Raw genomic sequence first — 27,431 nt, forward strand, 5'->3', positions numbered from 1 at the left:
AAGAACAAGGGTGAACTGCAGCTTTGGTTCTCAGAAAAGTGCAAGGATGTGAAATGCAAAATGATGCCAAAAGGAAAGCAAGGAAATGTGTTACACTTGGCCTCTCAGCCACATTCACACTCCCGATTCTTTAGGCTTCAGGTAAGTGAATGCCTAGTGTCAGCTTTAATGTGTGAGTATTATATATAAACCTATGAAGTTCTATAGAGCAAATTCTACTGTCAGGCATATCTCTGCATTTCTTAGGTATGACTGAGAACAACTTTGGATCCCTGTTGGTTTTGTTTTTTTTTTTAATGAAATGTATTTCAGCATACAGTTGCCTCACATCACATTTTATGTTGATTTAGGGTTCACTACTTCTACATCTTACATTACTCCTTCAGGCTACTTTGCTAAGAATGAGACCTTCGCAGCCTGTGCACCTCTAATGGACTAACTTTGGTTGTCATTGTGAAAGCAGAAGTGTTTTCACCAGTACCTCCAATTAATGACACATTTATTACACCAATAAATGGCACAATGAAAGAGCAAAGAAGCAGACACAAACAGATTTTTTTTAGACCACCCCATACAGGATTCACCTCATACTAGCCCGAGATGTCTGTAACGTGCAGTTAATAGAAACAATCAGCTTCTGAGCATGAGCATATTTTATTTGTGTACGTTAGGAGATGAATGGAGACCTAAATGCATGTATTTCTCTCCATGGGTGATAAGGACAGACAAGGGTGACTACTGAGCTATATGACTGGCCTTTGGCCAGAGAAATGTCACACTTGATATCTTGTTAATTGACATTTGACAGAATATTTATCATGTACACACCATTTTTATAACACTGGCTTCCTCTGTTTTATATTAGAATATTTACCTGTTCAACAAAAATGTCCATGTGAAAAAATATGGATTGATATTTTTATCTTGGCTTGTACACCTGTCTGTGACCAAACCACTCTAGCATTGGTATCAATTACTTAAAGGTTTAATAAAGCAAATATCAACCTCTCATGGAGGTTTTAAAATTACTAAATAAATATGTATTCAACAATCAAGAAAAAAGTAAACATTATTAAAATAAATGCTGTGCGTATGTAAACTGGGGCAAGAAGCATGAAACTATTATTCAAATCCAGCAATATACAGACACAGCAGTAATAACTAACACAGTTTTGCTGTTGTTCTTGAACTTAATTTTGTATTTACTTGGACATTATTTGTGTGCAAAGGACTGAATTTAGCAAATTTGGCATGCTTTGCAATGAAGGTCTGGTTTGTCCTTAATAGAAAAAGCAGAAAAAAATTTACATTGTTCAACTCCAAAAAACGTAATTCTCTGTCACTGAAAGTTGAAGAAAATTTCCATAATCCGGTTGCAGCTGCGGGTCCGTGGCATGGCATGAGACAGAGCAATTCCACTTCTATTCACTAGAGGGGAGTGGCAGACATAAACAATAGTATTTCACTGAGATATGATTTATTCAATATAATAGGCTTTTTTCCTGTCTCCTTAAAAAAAAAAAAAGGACTTGTATTCTTATTGAATGAAGGAAAAATACAAAAATTAAAGCATGACTAGAGAAACCTTCACATTCTCCACAGTACCTCTCAAAGCTCAGAAGCTAGCAATATTTTTAAAGGTACATTTACTACTCCAAAGCATGGAATTAGCAAAGAGTGAATTGCTGTGAAAAAGGAACTGACTTGCTATCACAGAGTTAACGTGTGCTGGAGCTAAAAGGCTGTAGGAAGTTTGAAGGAACTTCCTAATTCCTAGCATTCCTACGAATCCCAATCCTAACGTTCACTACAATTTAAACAACAAAATTCCAGTAATAGTTTTAAACCCAGAAGTTCCTGAATAAAAATTTGTATCTGGTTGATTACCAACAGAAACATATGAAGCTAGGGTATAATGGTACCTCTTAAAGATAAGTATGTGTATGTTCATATTGCAGTAAATATAAAAGGCATATCCCATCAACTGCTTTTGAGCCAAAGGGAAAACTTTCTTGCTGTCAGTAGATTTAGTCAGAGATTGCTGATGCTCCCATGGGTACTTATCATTTTTACAGTTCTGTATTGCTTCTACCCAAATCAAGAAAACCTTTTTGTAATTCCTGAAAAGTATTCCATGTAGCTCATCAGTAAGATCTTCACTCCTCAATCAGGCCATTCATAACAGAGTCTTAAAAATCTATTTGTGTTAACTATGTATGTATCCTATGCATCAATTTCCAATTACATTTTAAACTTCTCAGATATTCAAGCACAAAATATCTGCAGCTGATCCCCACAGAAATGCAGGATTACTTGTAGATGTAACCCATGGCCATCAAGGAGTTACCACAATCATGTCAACTGCTAATTTTAACACTGGTGAGCAACTTTGCATTTCTCTCCTTCATTTTCTGCGCTAAGGTTGCCGCTGCCAGGGTGGATGGCTGCGTGCTGGGAGAAGGAGAGGCCCTTCGGCACCCTCCTCCCCTGGCAGCGGCGCGGGCACCCAGCCAGGCAGTGCCTGACGCTGTCCCAGGGAAGAGGCAGCGGCAGCCAAGGCCGGGCGCCCGCAGATGGGGAGGGATGCGGACGGGGTGGGCTGGAGCCGGCCCTCGTCCTCATCACCAACAGGACGCAGACAGACACAGGCCGGCTAGTGCCTGGTTACGACTGGGCTGCTCCAGTCCTCAGCAGCTTGGCACTTGTGGGTAAAAGAGGCTGTTGGAAAAGTTACCAGAAAAACCTGCCAAATGGGCTGCCTCTGGCTGCAGGGACTGGAATAATCCACCAGCCTCAGCCAAGAGTCCAGACACGGAACCTGTCTGTCTGCCCATGAATAATTACCACAGATTGGGCTTCCTTTTCCTCCCTGCAGTTCCTCTGAAGCTGCCGAATTAGAAAGGTCTTGGCCTAACGTTTGCTGCATTGGGAGTTCAAAATAAGCCCTTGCCCGGAAGACACATTAGAAATGTCCAGTTCCCTTGTTTGAGATCGTACCGGCACGGCCTCCTGGCTCCAGCCTCCTGTCCTGCGCAGAAGCGCTATCGAACGTGCTCTGACCTGAGCTCCCCGACACGGAAGGCAGCCGGGTCGCAGGCCTGGTGCCTGCTCCGCTCCGCTCCGCTCACCCCGCATGGGCATCCCCGCTCCATCCCTCCGCTCAGCGCTCTGCCTAGCACTGCACATGCAGGCAATTGGCAAACGATGGTCGTGCGTACGCCCGGATGGAGACAGCATTTATAGAGTTCCATTTGAAAGAAAATACAGAGGTGCATTTTGGGAAAAATAATTGCTGGCTGCTGCCTAAGCCTAGGAAGCACTAGTCAGAACAACGTGCAAGAAAGAATGTAAGACTGTTTTCACCAGCTTTGCTTGTATCCCAAAAGCCAGCGTTGCCTATGAGGTGTATGGGTCCTTCAGCCTTTGCTGTGACATTCCACTCTTCACGTTTATTGCTGTTGCTTTTCCTAAAGCTGTAGAAACTTCACAAAATATATACATTAAAAAATAAGCGGGACGCTGATGGTTTTGAAAATTTTAGAGTTGTTATTATTGTTGCTCCATCTTTGCCCGAGGACAGATAAATGGTCCTTAATCTTTGAGGGCTAAGGACACAGTGGAGATAATATGAGCCCAAATCTCTTTCCAATTTTCAGGCAGTCATTTGTCTGAAGTCATATGTCAAAAGTGGCTGACAGTGCTGTGGCTCTCTTCCTCCCAAAGCGAAGCAAAAAACCCTCAGATCTTTAAGAGGATAGGAATTTGTGATCTCAATAGAAGTTTTTTACTTCTGACTTTTAAACAGTTAATTTTTACATTTTCAGATTCAAAAGAAAATAAATTCTGTTGCATCTTCACCATTACCAAACTTGTCAGAAGTCTGAAAACATTTTCGTTCATATTCATACCAAATACTTTCACATTTTGTTATCCAAAGTTCAGAACCTACATCTATAAAAAATAACGGGAGAAGGTTTTATATCACTCAGAATGGCTGACTCCAGTGAAAGCTGTGAGTGTCCATCAAATCTAAAAATCAAACTGATTTTATATATGCATTAAAGTGCTAAAAAGCAGGCATCAGAGTTTGACAGCAACTACAGTTCTTACACATGAATCATATTTTTCTCCTCCAGTCTTAGCAATGTATACTATTATAGAAAGGAAGTAGAGAAATTGATTTGTCGAATTTGTGTTCTGTTCAAATCTATTTCATTGGTTAGTGATCCCCTTTAGCTAATTGCAAAACTGAGTACCTATTTAAGGAATTGGGCTTTCTGTGGTGTCAGAGATCTGCAACATCACCCAGATTTTTTAATTCCTGCTCAGTGACTAGACAATACCTTCTTCAGGGACTAGCCCATCAGTGTTGAAGAAAGCTGTAACTACTTTTCCAGTAAATTAACCTAATACCTTATAAAATGTAAGGTCAGACACTTTACATGGTGTTCTGCTTTTCTGCTTTGTATTAGATTTTAAAATGAGGCTTGACTGAAAGCCATATGAAAAACTGTACTTCAAATATTTCACCACAGAGGTGGCAATAGGCGTTTTTTATTCCATTTGTCAACTGAGTGACATTGACCAGTTAGGTGGCAGGATTCTCATGTCTCTGTTGTTTCTTTCAACAGTTTCATACAGAGAATTTCTTTAAAGGCCTAATGCCAATCCACTGGATTTTGCCTGAGCTTCTACTATTCCCACAACTTTATGTATTATTTATATAGATCTTTACAAATAACTACCAATCCTGAAATCAGATATTTCACATTGGCTTAGCTACAAAACTTAATCCTTCACACCAAACCTGAAAAAAAACCACCCAGTAGTTCATAACTGCCAACAAAGTTGTAACACTGATAACAAAAGCTGACTTGTAAAAAATAGCATTTTTCTCATAAGTCCTTAAACTAAAATAACAACTTGTACCTCTTTGGTTTTTGTAGCAATCCCATTTGCACCTCATAGGAAAACTTTTAATTCTGAAACAGAAACTACACTTTTTACTTTACACAAAAAAAAAAGAAAATAACTCCTTAATCAAAGATCATTTTCACAAATAGAATAAGATTCTGGAAAATTGTATAATCTCCAAGTAATGTCACTGACTTACAAAACCTTTAACTGCATCCAGCTTTCCCTCGCAACATCCTAGTAAGCGTTACACAACACACAAAAGCTACTGCATGAAAATCTATAATCAGATTATAATTTTATCCTATCAAAAGATAAGGCTATGACATAGTATTAGCAAGTTTCTGCGCTCTGATACACTATAGCATGAACTTCACTAGCTTTGTATATTACTGCTATAATTTGCGAAAATAAAAGCAGAAACACTTCTGCATTTTGATGTTACAGCTTAGATTGCTGGTTCCCAAGCCATAGAACTCAAAACAAATAAAGTTAAGCAATAACAACAAATTCTTGCACATAACATCGCCGTTTTGTTTGTTTCACATACAAATTAGCTCAATGGGAACATGTAAATTGGGGAAGATGTTAAGGAGAAAAGTAGATTTACTGTGACTTTAGTTGCGACATCCCCAGAGGTAGTTTTACATTACTAAAATACTAAGAAAAAAAAAACAAGGGAGAGCTTTGCCTCTGCCATTTATGAATATGTGCTGTTTACAGCTACTACTTGAAAAAAACACTAAGACAAAATATTGTGCATGGTATTTTGTGGCAATATAAACAAAGAAAAAGAAAGCAACAATGGAAAAGGAAAAAAAAATAAAGCAAAAGAAAGCATGTAAGTGGAAGACATGGATCCAGAAATTAGTATAGTTCCATTAAAAAAAAAGGAGTTATTTTGACTATGCTAGCTGATTATCTGGCTAGTAACATGTTGCCTCAAGGAGCACCAGAGTTAAACTATGTACTAATGCGACCAATTTTTGTTCAATATGCTGCAAAACCACAGAAAACTACCTATACTTCAGATAATAAAACTGCAATAACAGGCAGAAGAGAAAGACATATAGTGAAAATATGCAGTAGGATAAATTAATGAAATACTTTGCTATCCAAGCTTGGACTCATGTTTAAATATTGTTTCTGGGTTTTGATACAAAAAGACATCTGTCAGTACTTCCAGAGATGGACCATTTTAATCTAAAAAGAGGTGAAAAAATAGTAGAAACCTGGCTAAGAACAGGATTTGCCAAACCTGCAGTAGAACCACGGTTTCTGTTTTATAAATACTCACTGAACTTTGCAACATAAAATAGAGTCAGTTCACAGCCAAGCGAGAGTGCAACAAGGCTTCCAGCCAACATCTCAGGTCCCTCAGTGACCTCACTACCTAAGCCAGGCTTTCCTCTGCCAAAACTGAAATAAGGAAGGTGACACAAGGCAAAATGGGGATGTCCTAGAACAGTATTTTAGGCATCCAACTTAATAAAATTGACCGACTTTAAGATGTACAGAAAAAGCTTTTAAAAATTTTGCATTGCTGATCCTGAGTAACAGGTCTGTTTCTGGAAGCGCTGAGCAGTTGCGAACTCCGGTGGAATTCACATGCATGGCTGCCTGCTCAGCACCTTTGAAAAACCAGGTCACTTATTTAAGACGCTAAATACGGACCTGGAAACCTGCTTTCAGGTTCTCATTTATTACCCTTCACACTTTTGATTTCTGCTTATGAAGCATATTCAGTACTTTCTAGGACAACTCCCTTAAAAATTAAGATGAGTTTTAATGCCAAGATGGCAGGATTTTCCAAGCAAATTTACATTATTTTTTTTTGCTAAGACATTGTGAGACAAGATTGATTAATTCATTTGCATCTAAATCCATTATACGTACATGGTGGGTTTTTTTAACCAGTAACCACTAAAAACAAAATGGGAAAATAAAACAGGGTCATCAATCAAATGAGATTCTAATTTGGCCAAATCTCCAATGCTAATCAGAAGAGTTTTCCATACGCAGAGGTACCAGAGATGTATGTTGCTACACAGGCAACAAATTTTCAAGGTCAGTATCTTAGTCATACTTCCAGACTTGCAAGGTAATTGAATTTTTTCTTTTAGAGTACTCTTCTATTGAAGAGTGTCAGTGATCAATAAATTTGCAACAAGTCCTCATAAATCCTGATTTCCCAAAAATGTTCAATAGAAATTGTTCTAAATAATTGGTGCAAAACCATGCTGAAGTGGTTTATGAGAATAAATAGTTTCAGCATTATTAAAATAAAGTACTTCAAACATATTGAGATGAAATTTTGGCCAAAGCCTTTAATTTTTTGAAAAACAATGTTGTTGAGAATTTTATTTCCAGAGAACTGAAACATACAGAACAGACATTTGACCACATGGCTGTGCTTGCTACAGAAGTGACTGTACTTCAGTGGCCCATGAAGACATTGCTGAACACAGCACTGCATGCTGTTCCAACACTCTGTATTAAATACGAAGTGTATGTTGCTTATCTTGGGTTCAGATTGCATCCTGTAAATACAGTTTGGGGAACTGATAAATAACTTCACACATCCCTGTTTGGATCAAGAGAGAGTACATCATCGAAGAAGTGAGTTTCCGTTTCATCGTATTCAGAAAAGGAAAGGAAAAGTTCATCCAACTGACTATTGCAAAATAAAACTTCTAGAAGAATTTGTCCTAGGACAGCTTTATTGTACTGTTAAGGCTCCAATCTTGCACATTCTTTGCTGTAAAAATAGTTAATAACCCACATAAATAATTTCACTGTCATCAGTGAAATAATTTCAGTGTCATCAGTGAGAGCAAGGATTCTTCATCCAGGCACAGTTGTGCAGAATCAGGCCCTAACTTTTTAAGGCATGTTCACCCTCTCTTCAGTCACTCTTCTCAATGCTACAGATTCTAAATACAATTTTCTTGATCAGTGTGGAAAGGATTCTTTTACCCAAGCAATTCCATTTACTACTCTTAGCTTCCACTGTGGGTTTATAGCATGCCATATGGGATTTGAAAATTAACATACTTCTCTTCAGCCATGGAAACTCAGCTGACAGCCCGCAAGTGTTTATAAATACAGTGTGTCACACCCATTCATGTCTGTAGAGTACAGTCCTCATCTTTATATGGGCAAGTCATAAATAGGCATTAAAACAACAAAAAAATCCCTATCCCAGCAATACTTGAACATAATTTCTGAGAGAAATGAAACCCATTTGGCTTTATTTCAAACATTAGAGTGAAGAAAATATTTTTGGGAGTCTCATCACTACAATGTAATTCTAGCAGTGATGCAATGCCAGAAGTAACCGTGTCACTAGACCAGTGGGGCTGTGCCAAAGTATGTAACCAAAAACTGTTTTATAAACACTGAAACTTCCAACATACCACTGCTCAGCATTTTTAATCTATCATAAAACCCTGTAAAATACTAAATGCAAGGCCAATAAAATTCATAGGCATATAAAGCTTTACCATTTTCAGAGCACTGTACCAATATTAAATTTCATAAATCCCTACAAAGTAGCATAGAAGTAACACTTGGGGTTTTTGTGCAGAAATTGAACTATACAGGTAATAAGGCCATGATCCAACAACACTCGCATATCCTTAAATTTTAGGCATGGAAGTAAATTGGACTATGTGTGCTCAACACTAGGCACAAACTGAAAGGCTGGTTAACCGATAAATTAGCCCAAGCACTCTGAACTGTATCAGTCAGAGCATCACATTCAGACCTTGAAACTGCATGCTTCCTCTTGCTGTTTTGAGCTCATTCATCAGCCTGCGTGGTAAAAAATGGTTGGTGGCATCATCAACAAAATGTCCTTAATATTAGCACTTGTTCCTTTATGCATCCTCTTAAAAAAATGTTACTATTACAATTTCATACAAATCATTCTCAATTCTTGGCCCTCCTGACTACCTAGATGATAAAGGATTTTGCTGTCCACCTCTGTAGTCAGGCGTCTCTCTGAGAAGCTAGACTGGGCCAGTTTTGCTCTCAGTGCCCAGGTGCGCAGGGCAGGGCAGGAACGGCCAGGAAAACGAGCGCTGTTCCCAGGTATGGCCAGGAAAGCGCGCGCTGTTCCCACCCGCTGTCAGGCCCAGCATTTTGGAAAGCTGAAGAAAGTCCAAATGACAGGGGAGTCAATGCTCTTAAAAACACAGAGAGACCACTTTGGGGTGCTCTACAAGTAAAACCCCAAACATACAGTATCTGGTAGTGTCTTTTCTTCAACTAAAATACAAATTGGAGATTCCTGACAGATTACCAGTAAAAATTTGCAATAAAGAAACTACAGCCAGCCAAGCTCTTGTTTTACATGACCCACAACACTGTTACCAGCCGGGCACATTCTTTGTGTTTATCCCATTCCCCAGAAACCTCCTTGCAGGGGGAACGCAGGAGACATACAAAATATATCAGCCAGCAGAACCTACCTGTACAGCATTCCTCCTTGGGATTTAACTTGCCGCTACAGGAGCCGGGGCAGGGCCTGCGGGTGGTCTGTTCTTGCAGGCGAGCAGCTTGGTGCAGAGCCCAGGGGTCACTGGGCCAGTCTCTTCTTCTGGGGAGGTCAGGCTTAGCCTTCGCACCGTGCCCGGAACTGACTGAAACGTCATAGCCTGCACAGGAGTGCTGTATACCTGTATATAAAACATTCCCTTTGCGAGCAGGACTTGGCTGGTTTCTCATTATGAGGTCCTCAGAAGTACCTTTATATATGGATATGTAATCATATAGGTATATATTACATACATATAAGCCGTAGCTGGCTCTAGAACTTTGGATTTAGCCTTATTAGCTGTTCCCTAGGCCACCCCCACCCCAGAACCAGTCCGGCGAGGCCCCGCGACGAGCAGCCCTGGCAGCCGCCAGCGGAGGGTGACGGCCGCGCCGCCGCCCACGGCCGGGGTCGCCGCGGGACGCCGCCCGCCGGGCAGCGCTTCACGGAGCGAGCGGCGAGCGCTGCGGCGGCCCGCGGGGGAGTGAGGGCGCGCCGGCGCTACAGTGACAGCTCGGGGCAAGCTCCTAGCGGGGGCTGGCCGTTGGGAGGGGATATGTAAAGCCCGGCAGATTAACATAAGCGGGCGGGCGGGGAAGCGGCCGGAGTGGCTGTGCGTGGTGGCTACCGGCAGCGGCTGAGAGACGGCGGGGGCGGTCAGTCACGGGTGGGCGCAGCGGCGTGTGCCGGGTGGGGAGGGCCGGGGCCACCCGCCACCCCCTCTGCGGAGCGGGGGCCGCGGGGGGACGGGCTGGCGGCTGCCGCGGCATGTGGGGTTGTTAGTGCCCGTTGGCGGCGGGGGCAGCGGGCAGAGCTGGGCTGCCCGCGGGCGCAGCCGTGGCGGCGGGAGGGGAAGCGCTGCCGGGGCGGGCTCGGCTCCTGTCGCGGCGAACTAGCCCCCGAGCGCTGCCGCAGCTGCTGTCCCGCCGCTCCGCAGGCCGCCGGGATCACGAGCAGGCGTTGCCCCGCGGCTCTGAGGGGACGGACCCTTCACCAGCTTGTGAGGGCTGGACGCTGTCGTCCGCCGCCGCCTGCAGCCCGGCAAAGGGCGGCGGCAGGCCGGCAGCTGCCTGTGGCGGCTGCTCGCGGCGCGGGCCGAGGAAGCCGGGCCCGGCCGCGGGCGGGCGGGGACCCGGCCCGCGCGCAGCGGCCTGCGGGCACCTTCGCGCGGCGGCGCCCGGCGCCCCCTGGCGGCGCTGGAGCAGGAGGCGGCGGGAGGGGCCGCCGCGCTGCCCGCGAACGCGTCCCCGGCCTCGGCCCGCCGCTGCCCCGGCGCCGCGACCGGAGCCTTCGGGCGGCCGGCCGGAACACAGCGCGTCGCAAAAGATGCACCTAGTAAAGCCGAGCCCCTTAAAAACAGCGGTGCTGCTGCCCTAATTGGTGGCTTCATCATGCAGGACCTGTATTTTCCCCGCTAATGAGATTGTAGATTTTGCTTAGCAGCTGTCTCCTTTGATACTGCGCTCGGTATTGATTTTTTGGGCTTTTTGTTTTCAAAAAGAAGATGAAACATCAAGCAAAGCAGCCAAGCACTATGATTATTCCCACGCTGACATGAACCAAGTGCAGTGTCAGCAAAAAAAGGTGTTACGGTCCCCTCCTTCCAGATGCACTGTACAGCAAGTTTATAAAGCCTAGCCTGTGTCTCCTGTTGTTCACTTAAATAGTAACAGTCCCAAATTCTTCAAGTGGGAGCAATTTCAGGCCATTATATTGCAGGTCTGGTGTTAAACTGCCTCTAATCCTAATAGTTCAAGACAAAAAGGTAGGAATTTGCTAAAAGTTCATCAGAACCATATGCCCAGTCTAATCTAGCTTCTCTGCACAGCCAGTATCAGATGTTTCACAGAAATAGATGCAAGAAGTCCAAAGGCAGGCAGATGTTGAGTAATTTTCCCTCATTACAACCCCAGGGTGTGTTGGCATAAATCCTGAAGTGTGCCATTTCACCCCTGCTGCAGTAGAATCATAGAATTGTTTAGGTTGGAAAAGACCTTTAAGATCAAGTCCAACCGTTAACCGAGCACTGCCAGGTCCACCACTAAACCATGTCCCTAAGCACCACATCTACACATCTTTTAAATACCTCCAGGGATGGTGACTCCACCACTTCCCTGGGCAGCCTGTTCCAGTGCTTGACAACCCTTTCCTGACATTTGTGAAGACATTTTTCCTAATATCCAGTCTAAACGTCCCCTGGCGCAACTTGAGGCCATTTCCTCTTGTCCTATCACTTGTTACCTGGGAGAAGAGACCAACCCCCACCTCTCTACAACCTCCTTTCAGGTCGTTGTAGAGAGCGATAAGGTCTCCCCTCAGCCTCCTTTTCCCCAGGCTAAACAACCCCAGCTCCCTCAGCCGCTCCTCATCAGACTTGTGCTCCAGACCCTTCACCAGCTTCGTTGCCCTTCTCTGGACACGCTCCAGCCCCTCAATGTCTCTCTTGTAGTGAGGGGCCCAAAACGGAACGCAGTATTCAAGGTGCAGTACCCTCAGCCTTAACTGTTAGTATCAGGTATTTTTGTGAACTCCAATTAAATGTGCAGCCTTTGTCTAAACCTTACTAAACCCTTGACTTCATGGGTGCCTTATGTCAGCAAGTTCCACAGTCTCTGTACTGCATGGAGACCTGTTTGCCATGTTTGATTTTACAAACTTCCAGTTTAAGTTGAATACTGCCTTGTTACTGGTATGTGCAACAGTCCTGTTCTAGCTTCTGAACAATGTTTCACTGTTTTGTACTTTTATCACATATTCTATTCATCTCCTGAGATAAACTGTTCAAAACTTCTCAATCATTATTCCTCTGAGAATTGCTCCTGCTTCCGTTGCAGCTCTTGAGCCTCAAATTCCTGAGCACCCTTCTTTGGACTGAGGTGGCCCACAGTCAACATTGTGCAAAAGCCCATGGCACAGAGCCATGCTTGATTTCTCCAGAATTATTTTTCATTCTCTTCCACATGTTTCCTAACATCTCAGTCATTTTTCTGTCATATTGCAGACTGAACAGAGCTGTTATCACACTGTTTGGGGTAATGCCCAATTCCATTTTTTGAGATTATCGAAGAGTTAATTTAAAATCCCATAACATGTATTTATAAAGGATTTTTTCTTCAAGGCAGTAATTTGTCATTAGTATTATGTCATTAGTCATAGTATTTGCCATTTTAGTGACTATTCACTTAGTAGGGTGGAAGACTTCTCAACTTCTTCAACGTCTTAACTGACTTAAATAACTCATTTGCAATTGCTGCTGCTGGGTTGTTGGCCCCTTTCCAATTCCTCTAGACTAGAGGCCTTAATATGAAATCTGTTTTTAATCTCTGCTCAGTAAAATGAATAATTTTTTTCTACTTTCTCTCCCTATCTCTTAGGTAGCTTTTGAGTCATGTTAATACTTGGTCTGATCCCAAGAATATTTAGTTGTGGGCTAACTTTAGACTTAAAAATGTCTAAATAAGTTGACATAACTGCTTTTTTTAATCTACTACATATTGATTTCTGCCAAATAAATGAATTCTTAGAAATTTAATAGTAATAATTCGGTGATACATTTTCTTCTGTGTATTCATACATAGTAATCTACGGATTTTGTAAGTACTCAGAGTTTTCAATTGTGCTTACATACATGCATACAGTACCGTATAATCTTACTGTGTACTCTTCTACAGGATCAAGACCCTTATGCTTTCGGTGAACAATCTGAATAATATGGTGAATAAAGACATAAATCAACAGACCATTTGCATGTTGGAAGATGCTGAGCGCTTTCTGTTCCTGATCAATGTGTCTAATGTAGCTTAAAAAGAAAAGGTTTTATATGTTGTATTGCTAACTTGGCTGAGTTGAAAATCTTAATCCTATGGGCCAATTTTAGAAGGCCAATTCTAAACAACAGTAGACTAATTTATTTTGAGTGCAGTGATTTTAAGGGCATCTTTCTTGCGCTTTTTGAGCAAGCTTCTTCTGAATTCAGCTTGAGTTGCAGTTGCTTAGTACATCTGAAAATGAGGACATTGTAATTTGACATCAAAATTATTGTCTTTTTAAAAACTAGTGTGAAAAACTGTTTTTACTCTTAAAATGAGGGGACTGATACCTCTTTATGTTCAAAAATCCATAAAGGTCATAGAGGTTAGCAACAACTTTTAGGAGTCTGAAAACGTACTGAGACTGACCTAATGGTTCTGAACATTCTGTTCTTGTTGGGCATTGTGTTGGTTTCTGTTGTGATCAGTGTGTAATGGACATTCCCCACAGCAACTTCTTATTGTAAAACCCATTTAAAATATGGTGAATAAGTGTCTTTAAACACCAAGTGTGGTCAAGTAAAATGAAAGTCTGAATTTAGAGGTGTAAGAAATTAAATGTGATTGTTTATATCAAACATGAGCTTGATTTGTAATCTAAAGCCCTAGTACCCCAGAACATTTGGAAAACTTGGACCCAGAGGCAGATCGTGGTCTCAGCTTTGCAGATGGGGCCCATTCCTAGTTGAGAGAATGTTTTCTTCATATATAATCTATGTTGGAACACATTAAATTTTTATATTTAGATCTGAAAAATCTAAATGATTTAATGGCTGAATTTACAGACATTTTCCTGACTTCCATTTTACCAACATAATTTAGAAATTATGCATGCGTTGCTCTAGCTTAGCTTAACTTTTGTCCCACACTTGTTCAAAACAATTACAAATATTAGAATGCATTAGTTGAACTTAGATGAGTTTAAGATGTTGTAAAACTGCAGAAGAGGCAAGATTTACATGGTATTACATTTAATTGTCAGTATGTTGGTTTATATATCTCCAGGTAGTGATCCCAAAAAGCTCAGGATATTTCAAAATGTAAAATAAAACAACTTACATTGTAGTAAAAAAAAAAAAGCCCAACAAATCTAATGTTTAAGTTTCTTTCTTAGAATCACAGAAACGAAAAACATGCAACCATAAAATTATAAGAGCAAATGTGATGAGAAATACTCCAGTTCATCCAAAAACAAGCTCTGAGTATTTCCACTTCATTTGTTTTTCATGTTTCCACTGGTTTGATGTGAATTATGCTTTGACACTTTCCACAATGTGAAGAGTCATAATTAATTTTTCCTCACACTGTACCTTTTCTTTTTTACTCATTAATGCTCAATTTGGCCATGCCTTTCAAACACATTTTATTTGAAAATGCAACAATTACCTATCTCCATGTTTCACGCTCTGATTCTGAATATCTCATTCCACTGTAGCAGAAGAATGCTTTATTTCTAGAGGTCTTATTTTTGTCAGCTAAATTGAACATTCGGAAAAAAAATGCTAAGGGCCAGAGTCCTTCTTCCTGCCAAGTGATATAGTAGGTGTAAAGAAAGGAAGCAGAGCAAAGCACGCACAACCTGGGCTGCTGTTCCACTCTGCATACTGCTGTTGCTGCTACACCTTCCCTGGAATTGCCTGTTGGACTAACGTGGAACCTGTGGCCTATTTTGTGTCAGTGACAGGAGTCCCTCCAAAATCAGTGGGTTTGAATGGTCACAAAGAACACATGATTCTTAATCTGTTTTATGCATGCAATTATTACTATCTAGGGACACCTTTGAAATAAAACATAAGGAACGGCTGCTTCAGCCATGTGGTTGTTGAGCACACTGAGATCAGCCTGCAGAAAGCACCAGCCCTGACAGCAACAGAAAGTCTGCAGTGAAAGCAGCTGCACTGGCTGACAATCAACAGATATAGATGTTTGAAATTAATCCCTATGACTCCCTATGACAGATTTTATAGAATCCTTTGGGATCATTAGATGTCCCTAGCTACAACTGCTGGAGAGGAGAGAGTATTCTGAGGAAGCATCACATCGGCTCATCCTGTTCTCAGCTTCAGCATCCATTGCTGGCCACTGCTGAAGACAGGATACTATGGTCCAACCCAGCATTGCCATTCTCACATCCTTGTGTTAATACCGTACTCATTTTTCTTGCAGAAGTCCTTCAAATAATAAAATCTTTAATACACTGTGACAGCCAAGTGAGTGCAGAACATCATCTGAAACTGTAAACTAAAAGTAAAAAAAAGGCAAAATAATTTGTTTGGAAATCATAAAGCACACGTATCCTGTAGTTTTGACATTTCATCTATGAAAATGTAAATTAACCAACAGTTAGCTTCTCCATAAGTAGTTTATCATCACATCATGATGAAATTCATTTTGGATTAAGAGAGATAAAAGTAAAAAGCAGAGAAGTTAGCTGTGCTATAGTCTTAGCTAGGTCACAAGATAAATCCCTTATTTATTCAAGCCTCCTAATGGTGCAAGGTTCTTTCATAGGCAAAGTAACTATGAACTCTAGACCAAAGACATTATAATCTAATTATGAGTCTAACAGTTTTGTGAACACTCAATTATAACAAACAAAACCAAGAATTTGCAATTGGTGTGCAGTCAAAGCCCTGGAAATGCCTGCATGTGTCCTGCTGTCACTGACAGGGCTGGCACTCTCCCCTGCAGATCTGTTCCCCTCGTTAAACAGAATCTCCAAGGACAGCACAGATTTTGTGAATGTCAGCATGATGCACTCATATGACTCCTATTTATCCAAAGATAACCTCTGAGAATTCCTTATTTAACATGAATAAAGCAAGCACAATACATTCATTTTAATTTTCAGATATATTAATCACTCAACCAAAAGGCACCTATCCCATGCTCTCAGCACTCTCCACTTATTAGAATTTTAGGAGGGAATATCATTCATATCACGGTATCTGTCACCTTGTTCCCCACCCTCATGAACTAATACAGTCTATAATGGCACCCTGCAGCTGCGACATTTCTGTTCTCCACATCTAAACAACAAAAGAATGGACATGAGATTTTGATAACAGCTGACATCTAGTTTCAAGGAATGGATACTTAAAAAGCAGTTGTCTTAGTACTTTACTCATTGTGCTTTACTGATTTCCCATAACACAGACTTTACACTCTGTGTTGTGTTATATTCTGCTCAGTTTGGCCTAGTGCAGTGGCGCAATTTATTGATTTTTAACCTCTTCTCACATTTCTTTTCTCAGACCAGTTCTAATGCTGTATTTGAGAGAGGTCTGTATGCCAGAATTTCTGCCCTGCCTGTCTGTTCAGCTGCGTGGTAAAACAGCTGAACAGAGGGGAGCTCAGTGAGGTAACTGAGTATGTATGTGCCTGTTACACTGTGAGTACTCACAGCATGATTTCCTTTCACCTGCCCCAAAGGCAAGGACAACTAGAGCTAGGGTTGCAACACACTCGGCCTTTGAATGGGAAGGAGGCATGAAGGTGGTGAGAGAGCGCATGTTGCTGCCAGCTCTAGTTACTGCTTACGCAGATGGGGAGAGCTACTGACTGGATGTTTACGGCAGCCTCAGTGCTGGTAAGTGAGCTCTAGCTCCTAACTTGGGCAGAGTCACACAGAAGGAAAAGGAAGAGGCTCTGAGCCCTGCTGGGTCACTTAGCACAGCTGCCTGACAAGGGATTAGGAAGAGGTACAAAGCTTGGTGAAGACTGTTGAAACTAGAGAGGGATAAGTTTGGCAGTTAAGTTGCTACTTAAATTTCCACTATAGTATTCCAGAGCAAACATGCAGTGCAAAACAACAGTATTTTTAACAGTTTGGGGCCATGTGGTGTTCTGCTAACCAACAGCTCAGGAAAATGAACTGAGTTCCAGGCATGTTGCTCATTCAGGACATACGCATTCATTTTTTCTCCCCAGAGCTGCCAAATCAAACTCATTAAAAACTAAGAGGCACCAGCCAATTCAGAATTAATTCTATGTTTGTTATATCATCCTCCAAGTACTTTGAAGTCCAAAAATGAAAGACATTATAAAAATAAAATCTATTATTACCCGTAGTACTGTGTAAGATTTGGGGGAATGTGCTTTATTAAAAGAGCACATTTTCCACAGATGAATGTCTGTGTGACTGTGCATGTGCAGTGCTTCCCATGTACTTATTTGTGAAAGCAATATATGCACTACTGAATCTATTTATAGTACATATTTTGCACTAAAGGACTGGAACTTATACTGAATATATAATACTGAATATATAATACTGAATATATAAGAATATATATTACTTATATGTCAATATAAGTAATTTTTTTCAGTTTTTAAATCATTGGCTTGGATTTTTAAATTTCTTTTGTTTTTCCATGTCAAAAATTATGTATCAAAATCATGGAATAACAGAATGATTCAGATTAGAAGGGACCTCATGGAATCATCTAGTCCAACCTCCTGCTCAAAGCAGGGTGGACACTGAAATCAGACCAGATTGCTCAGGGCTTTATTCAGTTGAGCCTTGAAAACCTCTGTGAACAGAGATTCCACAACTTCTCTGGACAACCTGGTCTTTTTTCTTTATATTCAGTAAGATCCTCCCCCATTTCAATTTATGACCACTCTGTCTTGTTCTGTTGCTGTACACCTCAGTAAAGAGTCTGGCTCCATCCTCTAAGGTTTTGGAAAGTTGCTACAAGATCCAACTGAAGCTGTTTCTCCAGGCTGAGCAAGCCCAGATGCCTCAGCCCCTCATCACAGGGCAAGTGCTCCAGGCCCTTGATTACCTTCGTGGCCCTGTGCTGAACTTGCTCCACTTTATCAATGTCTTTCTTGTACTGTGGGGCCCCAAACTGAATGCAATATTCTACATGCAGTCTAACAAGTGCTGAGTACAGGGGAATAATCACCTCTATTGCCTATGCCAATCATCTTCTTCTCCTTCATATGCTATGAATATATAAAATAATGTAGTGTGAAATAATATGTACTATACAGTATCTGGTCATCCATATTTTGTAAAGGAATAAAATTACCTCTTTAGCCTGCAACACCTGTTAGCTTGTTTTACAATGTCTTGTAAAACAACCTGCAAGCTTACAAACTGTTTCCTGAGCAGTTCTGTTACATTTATGTTGTGGTACCAAGAGCATTTCCCAGCTCTTAAGTTGCTGTGTGCGCGTTCTAGCTGCATGCTGACTTCCTGTCTTGATAAAACCTGGAAAATCACTGTTGTCCTTACTTTTTTTCCCTTATTCTTAGAATAGAATATAATATAATAGAATATGTTCCATTGGAAGGGACCTACAATGATCATCTAGTCCACCTGCCTGACCACTTCAGGGCTGACCAAAAGTTAAAGCATGTTGTTAAGGGCATTGTCCAAATGCCTCTTAAACACTGACAGGCTTGGGGCATCGACCATCTCTCTAGGAAGCCTGTTCCAGTGTTTGACCACCCTCTCAGTAAAGAAATGCTTCCTAATGCCCAGTCTAAACCTCTGCTGGCGCAGCTTTGAGCCATTCCCACACATCCTATCACTGGATACCAGGGAGAAGAGCTCAGCACCTCCCTCTCCACCCTCCTCAGAAAACTGTAGAGAGCAATGAGGTTGCCCCACAGCCTCCTTTTCTCCCAACTAGACAAGTCCGAAGTGCTCAGCCACTCCTCACAGGACATGCCTTCCAGCCCTTTCACCAGCTTTGTTGCCCTCCTCTGGATGCATTCAAGGACCTTCGCATCCTTCTTAAGTTGTGGGGCCCAGAACTGCCCACAGCACTCAAGGTGAGGCCGCACCAACGCTAAGTACAGCGGGATAATCCCCTCTTTTGGCCGGCTGGTTATGCTGTGCTTGAAGCAGCCCAGGATGCGGTTTGCCCTCTTGGCTGCCAGGGCACACTGCTGGCTCACATTGAGCCTGCTGTCGACCAGCACCCTCAGATCCCTTTCTGCAGGGCTGCTCTCCAGCCACTCCTCTCCCAGTCTATATTTGTGCCCAGCATTACTCCCTCCCAGGTGCAGAATCCAGCATTTGAACTTGTTAAATTTCATCCCATTAATCATTGCCCAATGCTCCAACCTATCTAGATCCTTCTGCAAGGCCTCTTGTCCCACAGGAGAGTCAACAGCACCAGATCCAGTTTGGATCATCAGCAAACTTGCTAATGGTGCATTCAACTCCTGCATCCAGATCATCGATAAATATATTGAACAGAACTGGCCCTAGAACTGAGCCCTGAGGAACACTGCTGGTGACTGGTCACCAGCCAGATGTAGCCCTGTTCACACTACAACCCTTTGAGCCCTGCTGTCCAGCCAGTTCTTCACCCAGCGCACTGTGAACCTGCTCATCCCACAGCCGGACAACTTGTCCAGAAGGATGCTGTAAGGGACAGTATCAAAAGCCTTACTAAAATCCAGAAAAACTACATCCACCTCCTTCCCTTTGTCCACTAGACAGGTGAACTTATCATAGAAGGATATCAAATTAGTTGAACAGGACTTTCCCTTTGTGAGACCAGGTTGACTGTGCCTGATGATTGCATTGTTCTTTAAATGCCTTTCTTCCCACTCTCTATCCCTAATATGCTCTGTTTTCATACCAAGAAAATCTAAGCAGACACAGACCTGTAGCTCCCTCCAGCACATCCTCTGAACACACAGGGCAGGAGAGCAGGACTGCTTAAATTACCACATAACAAGTGCACCGTGGATGACCTCTAGTCCTTCCAGAGTTAGGGCTGTTCACGATACATTTCCCCACTCTGTGCAGATGCACACATTCCCACTGCTAGACTTTAACTTTATATTTTGCCATATTAAAGCATTCTTTCTTTAAATAGGCCATTACAAAGCCATCTAGACAACCCCTTCCAAAATTGTTATGCCATCCATACACCATTGATGTAAATGTAGAACAGCTGCGGGCTTCCAATCTCTAGAAAAACCCACACATGTTCACTGGTCATTCCCCAAAGACAGCTACTTTTTGAGCAACACCAGCCAATTTTTAATTCATTCTACGTGTGCTCTATTTATATTGTGGAGTACAACTTTTTAATCAGGACATGATGCAGTACTAAATTAAAAGTCTTGCAAAACTTTATTTCAAAATATATAAGGGCCATATCATTAATCTAAACACAGATGTACTAAACAAATTTTACTCCAGAGCCTAATTTTATGATTAAAGTCTAAATATTTGGACCTTTATTTTAAATCACTCATGATAATTTACAAGACAACAATACTTACTTTGATCTAGCATTTTAAAGTACATCATGAGTAAGTATCCAACAAAGCATTCAGTACAGTAGAAAACCTAGCAAAATACTTCTGACATTTCTGGGTTTCAAACAGGAATCAAGAAAAGAATTGTTAACAAATATTGTGAGAGCTGTTAATGCCTTGTAGTTACTCAAGGAAAACACATTCCAGTTCTGTGTATCCAAAGCACTATTGCCTGAAATTACACCCATCTAATTTTAGGCACTTAAGTAAGGCATCTAAATTAAGTGTCTCATTGCTTTACTTCTACATTGTACCTCAGAGAGGGTGATTTATTGCAGTGATTTGAACTGCCTCTGGATGGACACTCTCCCTCCACTGACTGCGGAAGGAGCCTAGAATCTCAAGGTTTTCCTTCAGACACCTCCAAAGTGAGATAGATGAATTCACATCTAGGAAAAGATAGAAATAGATGAAGCTTAGTTAAAAGCAATTTGGTAGATACACCTTGCAAAGTTGGGGAAGAGAAGCTTTGTTATCTTTCTCTCTCTCTCTTTACTCTCCTCTTCTCCAGCAAACCACCTGTGAGAATCTCTCCTGTGAACACCTCTCCTGTGAGCCAAATGTTAGGTGTTGAAAGCAGAGCATGTGCGGGGCTTTATTCTTGTACATAACAATAACAGAGATAAAGAAAATTCCATTGCTTCTAAGAGCAGACATTACTGTGCTGCTAACTGCATTGCTAGCTAGGGTTTTGACTCTCGTATTTTGAAATGAGTTTGTGTGGCAATTTCATGTTTTACCATCTCCCAGCTGTTCACCCATCAGAGTTTACTGTCCTGCAATAGAAGGAAATTTGTACTTGCATGGAAGTCAATAGGCTAGTGTGTGTTGGTTTAAGTGGCCAGTGACAGTGAGTTTAATGCCAGATTCTGAATTGCAATGAGTGAAAACATAAAAGTGTACCTGTGGAGTTAGTAACCCTACTTGGAGCAGTGCATTCTTAAGCCATAATATAAAGACTCACGAAAGCCTCGCTGTGGTAGCTCTCACTCCAAAAATAAGGAAAGGTGGCACTGTATGTATAGTCATTTAAAGAGAGAGGTTTGAAAAAGGTCAGATGATTCATGTCCTAGAGATGTAAATTTGCCTGCAGTGACTGTAAAAGAAACCAAAGGTCATTGCCTCAGATGTAGATGTTCTCCAACTGCAGTTAGGTTGAATGGATCCCATCCTCAACATGAAAATTTCACTACGTAGAACGCATTTCAAAATCAGTTTAGGAAACTGACTACCAAGCAATATCACCAGGGCTTGTTAATGAAAATCAGGCCAACATCTTTTGTTTCCGAACTTTAGAAAGCTTCATTATAATGTCACAAAGAACAACTAGCTCACTTGGAAAAGTATTTTAATTAAGGTACAAGGAGAATGTGTGCATCAGGTTTCTTTAAAAAGAATTCTGAAGCTAGCGGGTGATTTTCTCTGTAAAGATTGTCCTCTTTGTGTCCTCTTCAGCTGGTATTTAGTAAACTATGCAAATCCTGAAAATCATTACAATCTTGAATAGTGCACACTAAGGGAACTGTCCCTCTGAAGTCTCTGGAATATTTTGCTATAGCTTATGCATACACATAAATACATGAAAAGCCAAGAGTTTTAAGTATTTGTGGAATCATACCTACTTTTTATATGCATTAAAATGCTTACCATCACTTCTTATTATAAAATGAGGTAGATTACAACAGACAGGCCTTCTTCTTAGGGTTTTATTTTATTTGTTAGTCATTTACCACTGGAATATATTTGTGTGCAAAGATAAGGTATAAAGATTCATTTCTTGTTATTCTTCATCTACCTACCTCATCCAACTAATTTATTTTACACTATGTTAACAGCATCATGGCATTACAAATTGTAAAATCAGACTGACTGATACTGTGCTGCATTGTTGCTGTTACAATACTGTATGTTCTGCTGTAGGTCACATGACAAAATTAGCTACATTCAATCCCCTGGCAACTTTCCAGTGTTTCCATAATAGATATTCTAAGACATTGTTAACATTACTTAATGCTATGTACAACAGGCTTGGCTTTAATTAACCTGCCTTCAGTAATTATTGAAAGAAAATTGAAGGAGAAATGGGAGAAAAAACTCCTGCTGTGCTCAGTGGGACAGGATCAGAGCATGTGCTCTCTTGCTTGCTGTTACAGGGAAGGAAAGGACTTGAAAAGGTCCTCTGTCTGCTCTACCAGTGGACCTCAAGCCATGTTAACAGCCATCTCAAAGATTTCTGTAGCAGATAGTCCAGAGATGGAACTAAAAGAATGAAAAGCAATGGAGGAGAAACATTTAGGAAACCAAGAGAAAACTGATTAAAACAGAAGTTAAATGAATATGTCATAAGTCTAGTAGTGAACAGAAGCTTAAGTCCTTGAAACTGATTATAAAAGACTGTGCTTTTAGTTAGGAGTATCCATTTTTTGCCTTGCTGTTGATAAGTACTGTGTTCTCTGTTGGTATCTAAGCCTGCTTAAGACACCCCTCTCTCATTGAATTTAATCCTCTTCTCTGTTTGTATTGTACTCTCTTTCCTCCTCGGATAGGAAATGGGGTCATTACCATCAGACCTCTAATCAAAAACAGATGCACAATGAGCTACAAGACTCACATGTAAGTCTCTCTTTTATGCTGTAATTTATTTAATATTTGAGATCTCTGTAATGTTTTGAATTTTATGTAATGTTGCATCTGAGTAGCAGAAACTTCACTAATTTAACAGGCCACTTATATTTAATAATGAATATTATGAAGAATGTGTCTTAAAGTCAAACCACAACACTGTTTGCAGTAGGTTTTGTGTCTTCTCTTCTTGCCCAGACAATAATTTTGGAGGCTTTTCCAGGTGATTTGCAAATGGAACAATACTAAAGACCAGGGGTGAAACCCTTAAGTCTTTGGACAAGCTATGCTGTTTATTTTGAATTAAAAGAAATTTTTCCCAATGAAAAACAAATCACTTATGTCCCCTTACTCTAGTCCAGAAAATCTAAACTGCTTCAGAGTGGAAATTCCTATAGCTCCTTCCTCAGCGTTCTTAGTATACTACAGGTGCTTTCACACCTGATTTGAACTGTTTAAATACAACGATTATTAACCACATAATTTCAATCCCATTCAATATCTAAGCAGCATTTACTTTCAAAATGGTGTAGATATTAAATGTAGAAGCTATTTTACCATAGCCTTAACATTGTAGACTATGTTAGAAAAACAACAACATCTATGCTTGATCAGTAAGTAAAAGTAGCTATATTAAGTGTTTTGTGGCATTTATTAAATAAGGCATATCAAGATAGTTATCTATGTATTTAGCCAGGGAAACAGGAACAGAAAGTACAGGTCAGTTGCAGTAGTGGTGTTGTTTGAAACATCATGTTTTCACTTCCTGGCTTTTGTGATTTGAACTCTGCAACCTTTATCTTGGGTGAATGTAGGGTTTTTCTGTTTATCAACTGAACTCCAGAAATGCTTCCACTCTACAAGTGTTTGTCTCCCAGAACATCCCTGGAACACTTAAGCTATTCATCACCACTTCCCAGTTCCCACATCCTATCAAGAGACACTTCCAAAGCTGACTGATGTGAATATAATAGCAGTCCTACTAGTTGATGGATGACAGTGGTAAATGTGATAGATATTGATACTTTGAAAATGAGAAGACAAAACAAAGCATGTCTTTTGTTATTATACAACTTCTATTTTCAGATATCTATCTTGTTCAGCTACCTACCTTTTAAAGTCAAAAACAGCCAAAGAAACTGTGTTCTGAAACAAAGCATTCACTCCAGGGTATCCACCTTCATTAGGCATCCTGGAAAAGAGAAATGAGAGGCTCAGCAAACAAACCTTTAGTTTTATTAACTGTGGAACTTTCCATCTTCATAGAATCATAGAATCATAGAACAGTTTGGGTTGGAAGGGACTTTAAAGGTCACCTAGTCCAACTCCCCTGGGACATCTTCAACTACATCAGGTTGCTCAGAGCCCCGTCCAACCTGACCTTGAATGTTTCCAGGGATGGGGCCTCCACAACCTCTCTGGGCAACCTGTTCCAGTGTTTCACCACCCTCATTGTAAAAAATTTCTTCCTTATATCTAGTCTGAATCTACCCTCTTTCAGTTTAAAACCATTACCCCTTGTCCTATTGCTGCAGGCCCTGCTAAAAACACTGTCCCATCTTTCTTATAAGCCCCCTTTAAGTACTGGAAGGCTGATAGAAGGTCTCCCTGGAGCCTTCTCTTCTCCAGGCTGAACAACCCCAACTCTCTCAGCCTTTCTTCATAGGAGAGGTGTTCCATCCCTCTTATCATCTTCGTGGCCCTCCTCTGGACCCGCTCCAACAGCGTACAGCTGGACGCAGTACTCCAGGTGGGGTCTTACCAAGGAGGAGTAGAGGGGCAGAATCACCTCCCTCAACCTGCTGGCCACACTTCTTCTCATGCAGAAGAAGCTGGCCATGCTTCTTCTCATTGGCTTTCTGGGCTGCAAGTGCACATTGCTGGCTCATGTCCAGCTTTTTGTCCACCAGTACCCTCAAGTCCTTCTCAGCAGGGCTTCACGCCCTTCATCCCCCAGCCTGTATTGATACCAGGGGTTGCCCCGACCCATGTGCAGGACCTTGCACTTGGCCTTGTTGAACCTCATGAGGTTCACACGGGCCCACTTCTCTAGCCTGTCAAGGTCCCTCTGGATGGCATCCTGTCCCTCAGGTGCATCAACCACACCACTCAGCTTGGTGTCATCTCCAAACTTGCTGAGGGAGCACTCAATCCCACTGTCTATGTCATTGATGAAGATATTAAACAGTACTGGTCCCAATACGGACCCCTGAGGGACACCACTTGTCACTGGTCTCCATCCAGACATTGAGCCATTGACCACTACTCTCCGGATGTGACCATCCAACCAATTCTTTATTCACTGAATAGCTGAATAGTCCATCCATCAAATCCATATGTCTCAAATTTAGAGAGAGGGATGTTGTGGGGGATTGTGTAAGTTGTGTATGAGTCACATATTTCTCTGCAAATGGAAAGTTTCACAGATAATCCATATCTAACAGTTACTGCTTCTGAAAATCAGTTACAAATGTACTATTTCATTTTTTAATGAAATGCAATGCCTGTCCTAAAGTTTACTGATCTGAAGAACACAGTCAGATCATGTGTACTGCTGAGATTTTAATACTGACAGTGAGTATTGCATGCATTGTATTCTGTAGCATAGTGCAAAACAACAGAATTAGCTCTTAATAGCTCAGGTTTAGGGAAGTATTACAGTTCCAGGAATACATATTTCTGCATAAGCAAATATATTCTCCTCCTCTACAGGTTAAAGCTTCCTTGAGTATTTTTGTACACTTCACACAACTGGGAGATGCTTCCTTAAAGCTCAGTGAGTGGTTGTATTGCTACTTATATATCCTAACTCTAGAAAAAAATTGTTTCCAGAGCTGATGATTGAAAGAATTCAGGAGGAAAGTGAAAGGCAGCTGGATGCCTGACTTCCATGAGTGTCTTAGAACTATACATGCCCATTTGAGTAAATGCTAAGGGGCAATAAGACTTAGTTTAGCTTCAAACAAAATAATGCTGATTAATAATGGATGTAGTTATGCTACTAATATAATTATGCCTTGAAAATGAAGATGTTTTAAGGACAAGAATATGCAGAGTAGGAGCCCTATTACCTCAGTTATCTGTCAGGACAAGACCAAATGGATGAATTCGATAGAACAAATTATTTTCTGTTTCACCATTTTGTTATGTCAGAGGAGCAATTTCCCAAGAGAACCCCACCCATCAACTGAAAGAGAATTACACCTTTCATATTTTCAGAAAAAAAGAAAGGCTAGAGCCCTCTGTGGTCCTGGAAGGGTTTCCATATCGCAACTTGGCTACCAAGAGACGTCAGCAGATTATCATGTAGTAGAACAGAGACTTTTGATGATTAATTCAGACTTCAGGCAAAACTAGGTTTTATTATCAGTTGGTTTCTCTTTCAAACATTTCAAATTAAGTGACTGAATTGTAAGAATCATTCAATTGCTGTGGTGCCATAGTACTGCATTTTTATGTGCTTTCTTTAGGTTCTTTGCAAGTACAAAGTGACTTCCTGGATCACAGGGCAAGAATAACTGAAATTCTTTGCCTGCACTATGCAGGGGGTCATGAAATGTTCAGAATGATCCCTTTTAGCAATATAACCTATTAATCTGTAAATCAATGAATAGCAAAAGCTGCTCCAGCTCTCAGGACTCCTTAGTTTTTTAGCACATACAGAACAATCCCTTCTCACTTCTTTTGCTTCTGGAAACATTCAGAGGAAATTCCATAGTCCTTTTCTGAGTACAAAAGTCATATTACTTTAACTATTCAAATATGCTAAAAGTAGTACTGCTCCCCTGGTGGGAAGGCAGATGTACTCTTCAACTCAATTCTCATTTACTCATGTATAGGAAGAGGAATAAGCCATAAGGTCCCTTTCTACTGGTGCAATTAAGTCAAACTTGGATATGATCAAACCAACAGTATATAGTGTCCTTGACCAAATCTGATGCTATGTTTCAAAACCTGGGTATAAACAAAGCCTTAATTCTACAATGCTACAAAATGGCCAAGTAAATGAAACTATTTCTGTAAGGGTGTTGGCAAAACACCTCCCCACTTCAAAGGTGATTCCTTAGTTATTTTTTAAAAGCATAAGAATCATCTGTCAGTAACACAGTATATGAAATCACCTAGCCAGCCATAGTCAACGGCTGATGCTCACAGAAATTTAAAGTCGGACCTGAGGCACCCAAGAGCCAGAACCATATAAATTCTATTAAAGTCAGGGAAACACTTTTGGTTTCAACAAGAGCCAGTTCAAACCCTTA

At 41.0% G+C, this 27,431-nt stretch overlaps 1 protein-coding gene across 1 annotated transcript in view; it reads right to left on the minus strand.

Annotated features, from left to right (window-relative positions):
• The window catches only part of RANBP3L (RAN binding protein 3 like), a 35,445-nt gene extending 25,499 nt beyond the window's left edge, over window positions 1-9,946 (minus strand). Inside the window, exon 1 of the mRNA XM_072860435.1 lies at window positions 9,387-9,946. Within this exon, the coding sequence (XP_072716536.1) occupies window positions 9,387-9,642 (256 nt within the window). The 5' untranslated portion in view covers window positions 9,643-9,946. The remainder of the gene's footprint in view (window positions 1-9,386) is intronic.
• Between the last annotated feature and the right edge of the window lie 17,485 nt (window positions 9,947-27,431).

This window comes from Ciconia boyciana, chromosome 4 (assembly GCF_034638445.1).
Source record: "Ciconia boyciana chromosome 4, ASM3463844v1, whole genome shotgun sequence".
In the NCBI taxonomy this organism is placed as follows: Eukaryota; Metazoa; Chordata; class Aves; order Ciconiiformes; family Ciconiidae; genus Ciconia; species Ciconia boyciana.